Here is a 14,082-nt window from a genome sequence, read left to right on the forward strand (position 1 = left end):
TGGGCTGAAACTTGGAATCTAGATGTTCGAAATATGTCCAAATCGAACGGATTATCCACTTTTCCGATAAAAAAATGCCTAATGGTCCTTCTCGAAATTTCGGCTCATTTTTGCAGGCAATAGTAAGCTTCAAAAATGAGAATAATTCATATCTGTCAACATGTTTGGATAGAGCTCGTCTAGAAGCATAACTTGAAATTGTCATTTTTCAAAATCGGTTCATGGGTTCCAAAATAACAGGGTGCTGACAAAAAAATCTAATTTTTACAATATCACAGGTTGATAAAAACCAGAAATTATGAAAACTACTATGGTCGAATATTCTTCAACAAAATTCCAGAGCTAAAAAGGTCTATCCCTATTAAAAGATTCCTAAACTGCTTTTTAAACCGTCGTGTTATAACATTGGAGAATTATTAACAGTGCTTGCAGTGAGAAATGGCTTATGCCAAAAATATTTTATAAATTATTATATGACAATAATCCAATTACAAAATCCAGGCCATGAAAATTAATCTTATTGAAAAGGTAAAAAAAGTACGTTAAAAGTTATTTTCATTTAATGAATCGTAACAATCAATATATAATTTCATCACACTAGTTCATTATTATCTTTTTATTGTTTTTCACCAACTAAATAATATACCTCATCATCAGTATCACTACCTATCATAAAACACAGTCCCCCCCGTCGCATCGTCAGTCTGTATGTCGATCTGAACGCGATGAATTCAAAAACTACCGAACGGATTTTCATACGGCTTTCACGGAGTAATTGAAGAGGAAGATTGATTTGTATAATTCAGTAATGTTGTATGTAAAAATGAGTATATTATCTATGAGAAGTCGAGGCTGAAGTGCTACTCGTACGGAGCCATGGAGCCTTCATCGAAAACACTGCCTATTTCTTTTGAGATACAATAAAACAATGTACTACATATTGTTCTTTTATAGACCAAGAGAAAAGTCGGCTATGCCATATATCTATCTTTCAAGAATAACTTGGTGTATGAATTGAAGGGGTTATATTTTTAGGAGTGATTAATTTTTTGGGAAAGAAAGTTTTTGGCATTCTACTACTCCATCTTGATACAAAAAAAAGGGGATGAGGGAATCTTCCAGAGAAAGGAAGGAAGTAATCAATTTGAAAATAAGTAACTGTATACATGGATGTGTAGATCATGCAAAGAAGTAACTTTCAGACACAAACTGAAAGAAAGTCCTCCTGAAACAGCTACTTTCATATAAACATTGAATTACACGAAAGAAAAAATTCTTTCGGAATAAATACTTCTATATGAACACTGAATTATACAGAAGATACTTTTCTCTACTCAGTTTGTATTTCAAACATTCGTTGTGGAGTAAAAATCAGATATCATTCACATGAGTTCAACTTTGAATGAATAGTAATAAATTGCACTTACATGGAACACTGTCACCCTCACTGGTATATACCGACGTTTCGCCTTAAGACACTTGCCCCAAGGCTCTTCAGTACTAAGTCGGATAACATTATAGAAAATACACACACTTCATTCATGAATTATGATTTTCAATGTCACGGAATAAGCTTGATCTGCTTATGTCATCGATGACATCGTAATGACTTCATTCACCTATTTGATTTAATCCCAGCCAAGAGGAATCTTATTTGAATTGAAGGGGTTATATTTTTAGGAGTGATTAATTTTTGGGAAAGAAAGTTGTTGGCTTTCTACTACTCCATCATGATGCATCCCCTTTTTTTGTATCAAGATGGAGTAGTAGAAAGCCAAAAACTTACTGTACCCATTTCAATGTTGAAAAAAGGTGACTTATAATTACAAAGCTATTCAGACGGATACGATATTAATCATTATTGAATTGAATATATTAATTATCTATACTCAGTTAATCATAATATTTTTGAAATTTTAAAATATTATTGTGTCATACCTAGTTTAATCCAAGGTGATAGAATGAAAGTATGAAAACCTCAAATGGCACAGAAAATTCAATAGCATGGAAAATATGAAAATCAATGATTGTGAAAAATGTTTCATAATTTGCTTTGTTGAAAAATAATTTCAAAGGTAGCAAAACTGTATTGTTCGAAACCGATTTTTTTTATAATTTTTCAGTTTTTTAGTCATTTTACCCCGTTCTACAAAAAGTTGACCAAAAATGTTTGGAGAGCTAACATGTAAAATTTTAATTTGTACAAAAGTTCATATCATCTAACTTTCACTTTTTCGAATATTACATAACTGAAATAATCAATTCCAAAATAATTCAATTCCAGTTAAAAATCTTTCTTTCCTCATTTTACTTTCTGTTTATAAAGTGATTACTGGAATGGATTCAATCACTAGGGACATTTCCAAGAACCCTTTCTACCTGGTGAATGACCTCTATTCAGACAAACCTATTCAAATGAGCTACCTTATTTTAAACTATTACAATTTCTTGCAATTTCTGAAGCTGCTTGTCATTAACTTTTGTGATATTTTTATAATTTTACGAGGCAATAAAAGAAAAACCCTTTGCAAACAAAGTTGTGAATATTAGGTATTTTGCATTTAAAATATAGGCTCGAACAACTCTTCCGAAACATTATATAGAAAGCTGCACGCTGTTGCTAGGGGTGGTAACCCAACCCTTTTTGTTCAAGAAGAACGAAAGGTGCATTTTTTGCATTCATCTCCCTGGAGAATAATAATATTTTTCGACATATTACAAAAAATGTGGTTTTGGTCATGTCGGGTTTTTACCTGTATCTGTTATTACAGTGTGGATTTTAAGAAGATATTCTATTTTCAAAAAGATGAAGGATTGAAGGATGTCTATTGTTAGTCCGACTTTATACATAAGACATTTTAACAATGAACTGGATCGTTATAAAAAGTACAAAATTCTACATTAATGAAGAGCTATTCACATATAATTTTGAAAATTTGTGAAGTTCAACACTGAAATAACAAAAAACCAAAGTAATTATTCATTTGCTTCCTGTAGATCAATTGATGAATGTTTTAATCAATAATGATTATTCATTCAGGAGTTTCTCAGTAGAACTTGAAATCGTGTAACAAATTGAATATTTAACAAAGGATTTTATTATAAACGGATGATATAGTAGTCGTAAAAAAGATATAAGTATAATTTTTTGCTTGCAATAACTGAAAAAAAAAACAAAATTTAAAAAATATTTCGTTGACAATGTTTCATTAAATAAATAGTCAGCAATCTTCCCAACAGAATTTTTAGGAAGGTCGATCTTGAACTTTATGGATATATTTTTTATATTTTGAAAATGAAAGGAGTCACCTACATACAGTATTTGTCACATCGACTTTCAATAAAAAATTTCAGATGAAGGAGAGAAGTTATCAAAAATTGTTTCATATAAAAGTTCTAGATATCAATGTATTGGGTTTTTCTAAAATATTTTTCAATGTACACGGTACCCAGTAGAAGTGTGACGTATCAAAGTTAGGTTTGTTCGAATAGAATGGCTTCCCAGATTTGTATTCTGTATGAAAAGTATTTTCAAAGCATATAATATTGAATGGGTGTATGCCAAGTAGTTGAGAAGATATTCCAAAAATAACGTCAGAAAATTAATCTATCCATCAGTTCCAATTTTCAATAAAAATTCATTTAGGAAGTGTGTTTTTCTATTGAGATGTTTTAAAGAGCTGGTTTTCTCATTATTAAACAACAATTTGGCAAACATTTTTTTTTCTGATATTAGGTGAATCAGAACCAAATCAGAACTCGAAAACAGAATTTGAAACAAAGATTATGGTCAAACTATAATACAATAATTAAAAAACTATAATTTTAAATATCTTCACCACCAAATAGACTCTACAAATGAGTTTTTCTAGAAATTAGGGACGGTTGAATAAACCAACTTTTTGACGTAATTTTCGACATAACTTTCGAACCGCTTGGTGTACACACACACAATGCTATTTTTTCTATAGTACTTTCCTGACGGGATCCGAATATGTAACGGACTCCGAATATACGTCATTTCATTTAAAAAAAAACTTAGCTTTGATAATTCATGCTTCTACCGACAAAATTTATGAATACAAGTTACAAGCTTGTCAAATGTAGGAAGAGCTTTCTGAATTCCGTTATGATCCCGCCCACTTGATCTGTGTTTGTTAGAAGACAGTGAGAGAGAGAGAAGAGAGAAAGAAATATTTTTCAATATTACTGGAGCTTTTCCTAACACCAAACCGTTATTTTAAACAACTGGATATGTGTTTCGATCACCAAGTGATCATCTTCAAGAGGTAGATAAAACTGATCTTTCTCTTGATGATGACCAAGATGACTTGGTTATCGAAACACGTGTCGAGTTGTTGAAAACAACGATTTGATGTTGGGAAAATACTCCACAGGAAGATCAGTTTGATCTTCCTCTTGAAGATGATCACTTGGTGATCGAAACACGTGTCGATGTGTCAAAAATAACGGTTTGGTAGTGAGAAAAAACTCCAGAGGAAGATCAGTTGGATCAGCGATTCCCGATCAGTGATTCTCGAGTTAGGAATCACACGTTAAAAGGTAAGACCTCGTTAATCCTTAGCTCGCACAAGTTTCGACTTCCGAGGGTTGTCGCTCGTAGGGGTGCGACAGCTGGTTAACGGAATAACAGATTTTAAACAGAACAGATCTTCCTTTTGAAGATGATCACTTGGTGATCGAAACACATGTCGAGGTGTTGAAAATAACGGTTTGATGTTGGGAAAAAAACTCCAGTAATATTCTTTACTACACCAAAGGCTCCAAACAGTGTCCCACAAGATTTCTCAAGTCTCTTCCTAGATTTGACAATCTAGGCTTACAAATTAGACTCTTCAGTGGTTTAAATTACAAAATAATTTTTCGAGGAGAACTTTTCAGTTTGCCATTCATGACGCTTGAGCAGATTCTCTATTGATTTAATTTTGTTTTTTTTTTCTTCAGATTGTGGAAGGTTATAAACCCCAAAAAAACAACAAAAAAGTATTTTCTTTCATAAAATATAATGATTATACGATAAAGAAAATTCAGTCAAAAATAATTTTCAGAATGAGTTGAAAAAAAAATGTATGGAGAAAACTAAGAAAAGAGCAATAAATAGTTCATATACCGCTGAGAAAAGGTTTTTGAATGATCACGGCTGAATTTTGAAGAACTGCCAGGTTTCCATGAAACTCAACTAAGCCTCGATATGCAATAATATTTGTCATACATTTTTTCAACATTGTCACTAGCACTTACCATCTACTAGTTTGGTCGTGCTGGCCCCAGAATACTTACCTTCTAACCAAAAAGCAATATTTAGAAGCGGAATACTCGCAACTAAGTTCTTCACACAGCTGGATAATGGATCTGGTTGTGGTTCGTTGTTATGTTTGACAAAGGAACTGGTTAAAAACTTAACGTCCTGAAGTCGTCAACTTGGTCGATAATTGTGTGGCAGTTCTGGAGCTTAGAAACAGTGCTTGTTTTGGATTCGTTCTATGCCAGAGCTTCCAGTTCTACTCTTCTGTATGTATGTATGTATGTATGTATCTATGTATGTATGTTTTAAAAAAACCTGTTTTTCCGTTAACCAGCTGTCGCACCCCTACGAACGACAACCCTCAGAAGTCGAAACTTGTGCGAGCTAGGGATTAACGAGGTCTTACCTTTTAACGTGTGATTCCTAACACGGGTTGGACGATAGCAAGTGAAGATCGATCGTTCAGACTAGGGCTTGAACCACTGACCAACACGGCGGTCAATTCGAGTGAGTGAACAAATCACCCACGCCGAACCGCTTGGCTACCGACCGACCGGCTACCGTGTGTATGTATGTATGTATGTATGTATGTATGTAAGTTTGCTGGTATGTATGTTTGTTTGTAACTCTCAAGCTTGGGATCTGTATTGACAGACTTATTGGCATTATTGCTTGATCTATTGTCGGGCAGATGGCGCTGTACATAACCTACTTGATATTTCTTGATCTATTTGCGGGCAGATAGCGCTGTACGTAACTATCAATTATTACTTGATCTGTTTGCGGGCAGATGGCGCTGTACGTAACTATCAATTATTGCTTGAGCTATTCGCGGGCAGATGCCGCTATACGTAACCTCCTTGATAGGTTATTCAAATGAAAATCAAAATAAAAAACATATTTTAAGAATTATAAGTGTTAGCGAAATTCTGTACTACAGATGAAATTTTTTAATATGTTCAATTACCCGTGATTCAGTACAGAAAAAAGTTTTGAACGAAACGGAAAATACATTTTAAAATCTAATTCGATTATTTGACAGCAAACCAGAATATGGATTTCAACAATGAAAACTTTATCGTAAATTGTACACCTAAAAAATTCAGTTACTCAATTCAAAAAATCGAAAAATTAGAATTAAGGTGTTTTGACATACATATCAAATCAAAAGATTGATTTAAAAAATAAAATTATTCAGGGAAAAAATGTTTTCAGTCCATTAATATTTTGAATGAAAGTTCAAATTGGAGATTTACTGCATCTCAGTATAACTATAGAATTTGAGACCTCAAACTTTATTATGTTGTTTGAGAGAAATTTTACATTCGTGCGCCGTCTTTAAAGATTTATAATACTAGTGACTAGAACTTGAAAAAAAATATATTTTTGACAATAAATCGGACTGAAATGTGAAAAATAAATATAGTTCAAAAAAACTAAAAAACACGCTTTTAAAGAACATCGAACTAAAAAGTAAAACATAATTTTTTTGAATAAGCTTAAAACAATAACGAACGAAAAATACTAGTATTATTGTGAAAAAAGCGTGGGCGCTTTGTGCCATATTTTTGTATATCAGGCGCTCGTCGCTTTTTTCACAATAATACTTGTACCTATTGTTCGTTGTTGTTTAAAGCTTATTCAAAAAAATTATTTTTCACTTTCTAGGTAGTTCGATGTTCTTTGAAATCGTGTTTTTTAGTTTTCTTAAACTATATTTATTCAAACTACGAATCTCGAAGGAAACAAATGTAATTTTCCCGGTTTGGTATAGATAACCCACAATACGTTGAATCTAACAATGAGTTGCAGATGTTACATGTTACCTACTGTTTCATACGAAACTTTCCATACGAAACTTTAAACGTGTCAATCAATTTTCAAAATAAATTTTTGTTTGAATTGAAAGGGTTTTATTTTTAGGAGAGATCCATTTTTGGGAAAGAAAGGTTTTGGTTTTCTACTTCTCCATGTTTATACCAAAACAATGTGGGAATCTTTTAAAGAAAAGAAAAAAGCCAATTATAATTACAATCATCTGACGAAAAAAGCAACCCAAACAAAGATAGATGCATGATCAAAACATGATCACCACGCACATTTTCATCTATTGGGTAAAATAAACAAGCCTCCTAAAGCTGGTCAATCAGATTTAACAGCAATCGCCTGACGGAATTAATTGCTACAGTGTTGGAGTGGTCAGTTACGTTTTAACGCTAGTGGTGTCTACATATACGTTATTTTAAAGTTTAAAATTTTCAAAATGTCAAGGACTGATGGCTGAAAAAACTGCTAATTTCTGTCCCCATACTCTACCTGAAAAAATATTCTATGCAGTTGCATATTATTTAAAAAATAAAATAAAATTTCGGTCGTCCCTAAGTGCGACTCTGTACAAGCAGCCTTGTCTGGGAGAACACGTGCACTATCCTTTTATTCCACAGAGGAATACATTGGACATTTCAGACTTTATAGTGAATAAAATTCGTCTCGCACAATTTTCCATTTTTATGTTATTATGTTTTTTTATATATCTTTCCATGTTATAATATTTTTCAAATATTACAATATATTACGCTATATGTGATGTATTACATATTTTTAACAATTACTATTCTATAGTATTATCGTTTTTTTATGGCATGCTACAAACAAACATGTATTGTAATGTAGTCAAATAAATATATTCTATTCTATTCTAGTGTTTTAGAGCGCTCCGTGTCTTAGATGGACAGAGTGTATATGAAAATGAATATAATTCTGCGTGTATTTATGAATTTAAAAAAATGTTTTCTTTTCTATTTATAGTATTTCAAATGGTTATAACATAAAGAAATTAATTGAATAGGACAATGAAGAGAGTGAATTTTTTTGCTTCGAATCAGGGCCGTCGCCATGGGGGGATGGGGGAAGGCTCCCCCCCATGCTTTTTCGACTTGGGAAAAAGTTGGGAAATTTTTTGCCCGTGAAGATAGAAAAAAATAATAGTAAAAAATGAATGAAAATAAATAAAATAAAAATGAGAGAAAAGAAAGGGAGAGGTAATAAGAAAAGGGAAAGAACCAGGAGAAGGTTGGGATTTCCCAACATGCATAACTTGGAGATCCCATACTTTGAAGTTCTGAGTTGTTTGAAAACTTCAAAAAAGTTTAATTTCTCCCAAGTAAGAGAACAGTCCTGAACAGTCCACAAATTTTGAAGTGACAATTTTACAAAATTCCCAACTTTTCGCTGTTTTTTCGACTTGGAAAAGTTGTGAAATTTCGGGCCGTGAAGATAGAAAAAATAATAGTGGAAAACAATAAGCACAATAATATTTAAGTGTTGTTTCCTTCCATTGGTATTGAATATTCATATACATGGTGGATATGGTGGAAGACCAAGGACCTTGGTCCAAAGTACAATAATTCCCATTATTATTTTTATAATTACCAAAATTTTTTTTTGTTTATGCATACCCTAACGGGCATTAGTATGCAGGCAATCTTTGGATAGCTAAGTAAGAAAATTAATATATTATAATAGTAACTAATCCCTCGGCTTTCATTTTTTCGAAAGTTGGGAAATTTTGCTGGTGGGGTTGGGAAAATTTGGATTATCTCCCCCCCTGCTTTTTCTTTTCGCTACGGCCCTGCTTCGAATTTATTAACTTGTCCTTCGTTGAATATATTTTGTTAATGGGTTAAAAACAGTAGGTAAAATCTGCAACTCATTGTTAGACTCGGCGTATTGTGGGTTATCTACCGAACAGGGAAGAGAATGAAAACAGAAAATCCAATTAAGTATCCCAAAAGTCCAGTAAATCTTCAAGAAGCCGGCTTCTACTGTTTCGATTTTCATGGAACGTTCTTTATTCTCAGATCGTCTCTGTATTTAACACTTTCAATTGTAAACCAATAGGTATTCGAAGAAGGTTACGAATATGTCCTAGAAGGAATGACATTTTTGGGAACTGTAATGAAAATATTTTTAGAAATTATTATGAACACAATTTATTCAATGCTCTTTGGAATTGGATATAACCAATCATGATTTAAATTGGATATAACAATGAAGAGAGCGAACTTTTTTATTTACAATTTATTAGAATACATTAGGTATATATGAAAATTTTGTCAACAGGGAAACAGGGATTAGGGAAAAAGTTTTACTTAGTTCTAAGAAGAGTCAGTGGTTGTCTCAGAATAATTTTCGGCAAGGGAAGAACCTCACGCTTTCCCTTTGCGTTTTTGGGTTGTATTTAGCAGTGACACTAACATGATGCACCGTGGGGAGAGCATATTGTTGGGGGTTGGGTCTTAATCCGTCTAAGTTCGCCTGTGATATTGTCTTCAATTTCGCCTAACATATAACAAACATGAAAGGTAGTTAACGAACATGGTGTTCAATAAACATTGTGAAATACATGATATGTATGTTTTCTACGAGCTACTGTTTATTTTATATTGATGCTGAAAACTATTCACTAAGATTATGAAAGGCGTAGCATTAAGGTATAAATAAGACAAAAAATCACGCTTCCAATCAATTTTTGTAAAGAAACGTTAATACAAAATCACATAATACATCTACCCCATACACAGTCACATCCATGACTTACATTTTATTTATTAATATGATCACCCCAAGTATACATTGAAGGTTCTTGATTGACGCAGTGATTATTGTTTCGTGTTTTAGTTTTCATTTAATTGATTTCATAAGTTCAATTCGGACGCTAACATGATTTGACGGGGTAGGTATTAGGAAACTGTTAATATGGTTCATAAATAATACAAATAATGTTTTCGAACACGAACACTTGGTTTAGAAGTGATGAGACATGTCATAAATGAGGTTACTGAGTTATTTTCATAAATTATACAAACAATACTATGATTTCCATCAAGAAAGTCACGAGTACAGTTAATTTTGATAATATATAGTAACGATTTATTTTCCCAAGAAATATACCTACAATTTTTATAGCAGGAAAAAATTCAAAAACTAACTGTAACATAACTAAGTATGAACAGAGCACTGTTCATACACATGTGAATTGAGTTAGAATTATATTAAGGATGTTACGTACAGCGCCATCTGCCCGCGAATATATCATTCTGTCAAATACAGATCCCGAGCATTCAAACGGGAAAGAAGAGTTACAAACAAACAAACATACATACATACAGTAAAGCGTGTAAAAAAAGACAAACTTAATCAGAACTAAAACCTGAAACAAATATATATATATAAACAAAATATCTTTACAAACAATAAATATTTTTTCAATTTCATTCGGAATATCTGTTCATTATTATTAAAATTTTTGAAGCTGATGCTACTATATAAATATATACTCTTCGGATAACTTTGACAAAATCATGATGATATAAAATTAGACTTGAAAACAAAAGGTTGGCTTCAAGAGGAAAAGGCAGGCAGAGATTATTGAACAGTTGTACTAAACCTATAATTATTGATAACAATTCAATAAGTTAGGTATTCGAATTCTAGATTCCTAGAATTATGGAGGATGTTTTCTAACTACGGTACGAAATTTCAGACGAAAGGTCGTATTAGGAAAAAAACATTTTTTTCAGAATATCAAAGAGAAAGAGGAATTGTGATTTTTAAAATAAATTCAGTAGCAACATGTGTGTTTTTAGGCAACAAACATTTTTTTAAGAAACGATTTTGTTTTTGAAAATCATTATATTCATCACTGATAAAAATCCCCCCACAGAAATTTCAAATATCTCATAAACAATACATTTGTTAATAACAATTTTTTGAACAAATAGACCTAAAAATTATGAAAAATCATTTTTATGTAACTTTAAATACTAAGAATACGAATAAATTTGAATATAAGGAAAAACAGTTTTTTCATTGCTTCAATTGAATTTTCTAAACTAGATGTTGTCAGTACACGTTTCAGAAAGTTTATCACAAAAACCCATATTTTTGAATCTACAAGAAATATAACACTGGTGTTATCGAAACAAATTCCATCACGCCATAAAAAATATGTTTTAAATTTTGAGAGCGTAAATATTTTTATTTCGAATGTATTTTTTCACGATAATTTAATAAAGAAAGCTTCGTTTCATCAAATATTTTTCACTGTATAATTTCTTTTTCATTTCTGTATTTCACCAATTTCTTAAAATTGTTCAATGGTCATATCCAAACAAGTTGAATAAATTTTTAATTCCTTTAGAAGTACCTCTTTATGTATTGACCTGCATTATACCTTTGATAGGTAATTCAAAATGAGTCATTAGAGGCAATTTCTTTCTATATATTTTTCTTACCTGTGGGAACTATTTATTCTGAGACATTTTAAGTTTATTTCATTTAGTCAAAGATATTGTATCTTGCGATACAAGCATATTTTATATTTAAAGAAAGTTTTAGTGTTCTACATCATCTTAAATTCAACGGGTAAGTGTAAAAATTGTTTATTTATAAGTTCTTTAAGCATTCACTTAGAAAAAATCTCATGAAGCTTCCCTAAAGTTTCTTATTTTTATAGAAAATTGTTTCAAATAATGGATTCAAAATTGATATCTTCACAAACATTATTTCATTTATCATTGCTTCCCATTTTTAAAGCCTCGATTTTCCACTTCGTTATTAATAATCAGAGACGTTGAAAAGTATAAATTCAATTGAAGCAATGGAACTTTTTTCCATACTCAAATTTATTCGTATTCTAATTATTTGAAGTTAAATAAAAATGATTTTTCATAATGTTTGCTCTATTTGTTTAATAGAGCTAAAACTAGTGAGCATTTTTTTGAAATCTGTGAATAGCCAGTAGTCGCTGGGAGCCAAATCTGGGGCAATTTCAGCCTTCAAACGCTCCAATTACTTTATATAATATTCACTATTAATGTTATTTCCCTTCTCAAGATAGTCAATGAATATTACACCAAGAAAATTTGTTTTCTCGTAATGTTTTATCGTAAACAGCAGTTTTTAATGTTATATATTTATAGGTAACATTTTGGGAAAAATGAGGGGTGTAGCTGGTGAAATGACGCCAACACAAAATGGAGTTCCTCTTTCAAGAGGACAGCAGCCTTCTTCTCCAGTTACAGACTGGCAGCATCATACTATGTTACCTGTAAGTATTTCCATTTAATTGAATGAAGCTACGATTTTTTGACTGCATATTTGGTAGTTTTATTTATTTTCCGATATTTTACTATGTTCATTTAATTTACTTGCAGGATCATACATCGATGGAGCAAGATCCAAGAAGTGATTCCGGAGTGCCATCTTCTCCGGAAAGTGATAGAAGTGCAGGCCTGTGTTTCTCAGCAGTGACTACGAGTCAATCGACCACGTTCATGCCCACCGCGGCATACTACTCCAATCCTATGATCAGCCAGGAACAATTTCTTCAGCACCAGGGTAGCCCGCCTCACATGACGATCAAAATGGATCACACACCAATACCATCGTCCAGTTCAGAATCGGTGACATCGCCAAAAGTCCCCGAAATTGAGGAAGAGAATTATTTTCCACCAGTAGAAATGACAATGGACAATTTGTCTTCAAACCCAAACGAATGCCCTGCCAAAGAAGATAAGTTCAAGACGGAAAAATATAACAATGACGTGGAAAAATATGTTAAAGAATTGGGGATCCCCCAGAAAAACTCTAACGGCAAAGTGAAAACCCACAAATGCAAGCATTGCCCTTTTATTGCCACAACCAAATTGGATTTCTGGAAACATATCAAAACACATATGAGAGGCGACAGGATCTTTACATGTCCCAAATGTCCGTTCGTTACAGAGCTCAAGCACCACCTGAAATATCACATGCGGAACCATGATGGTTCCAAGCCCTATAAGTGCTCACAATGCGACTATAGCTGTGTCAATAACTCGATGCTGAACTCTCACAAAAAATCGCATTCTAACATCTACCAATTTCGTTGTGCGGACTGCGAGTACGCTACCAAGTACGCCCACTCCCTCAAACTACATTTGCGTAAGCTCAAACATAGCCCAGCAATGGTTCTGAATGCAGACGGTACTCCAAATCCTCTGCAGGTTATTGATGTTTATGGTACCAGACGAGGACCTAAGTTGAAACCGCAAAGTCAAAAACGTACTGAAACTACTACTTCGGATCCTGAGCCAATAATAACCTTTCCTTTCAACCCATTGATGCCTTATTCAACTCCTTCAGTTCAGGACCTGTTTCCTGCTCTTTTTCCGATTTTTGCTGACCTTCAGAATCCGAAAGTATTGGAAAACTTGAAGAGACTAGTACATGAGAGTTCAGGAGTAGCTTCAGAGCCGAGCACTTCTCAAACAATCCAGGCCGAACCCCATACTTCACGAGTAACCGAAAATAAAGTTTCAGATATGGATATGTCCTTCGCGGTCGAGCCACCGTCAAATGATGAATCTTCGAAGGATGAAGAAGATGATAATGATGATGAATGTGTCACCACTATGTTCGAAAATGTAGAAGCAGTTCTAGGTATGAATCCTGAAGATGATATCAACACAGTAACCAATGATGGTAACCAAAACAGTTGTCAGTTTTGCGATCTCACCTTTGGAGATCCAATAATGTATACCATCCATATGGGTTACCATGGCTTCAATAACCCATTTACGTGTAATATGTGTGGCGAGAAATGCGGGGAGAAGCTTGCTTTCTATGTACATATTGCACGGCAGTCCCATATGTAGTTGCCAACATTCATTGAAACTGTAACACTCAAAGACGATTTTGATACGTAGTTTTTTTGTCATTCCAGTTGAGTGCGTTTGCAGTTGTGAAATTTTATTTCTAATGCAATATTTGTT

General features: G+C 32.9%; 1 protein-coding gene across 1 annotated transcript; it reads left to right on the forward strand.

The window, feature by feature from the left end:
• The first annotated feature begins 11,999 nt into the window (after positions 1 to 11,999).
• On the forward strand, positions 12,000 to 14,068 carry LOC111513318 (protein hunchback-like). Its single transcript, XM_074170947.1, has one exon. It carries the CDS (start codon positions 12,400 to 12,402, stop codon positions 13,963 to 13,965), a length of 1,566 nt encoding a protein of 521 aa, XP_074027048.1. The 5' UTR covers positions 12,000 to 12,399; the 3' UTR covers positions 13,966 to 14,068.
• The last annotated feature ends 14 nt before the right edge of the window (positions 14,069 to 14,082 follow it).

The sequence above is a fragment of the Leptinotarsa decemlineata genome, unplaced genomic scaffold, assembly GCF_025532065.1.
Source record: "Leptinotarsa decemlineata unplaced genomic scaffold, Ldec_3_MD MMD2_tig00000008_RagTag_RagTag, whole genome shotgun sequence".
Classification (NCBI taxonomy): domain Eukaryota; kingdom Metazoa; phylum Arthropoda; class Insecta; order Coleoptera; family Chrysomelidae; genus Leptinotarsa; species Leptinotarsa decemlineata.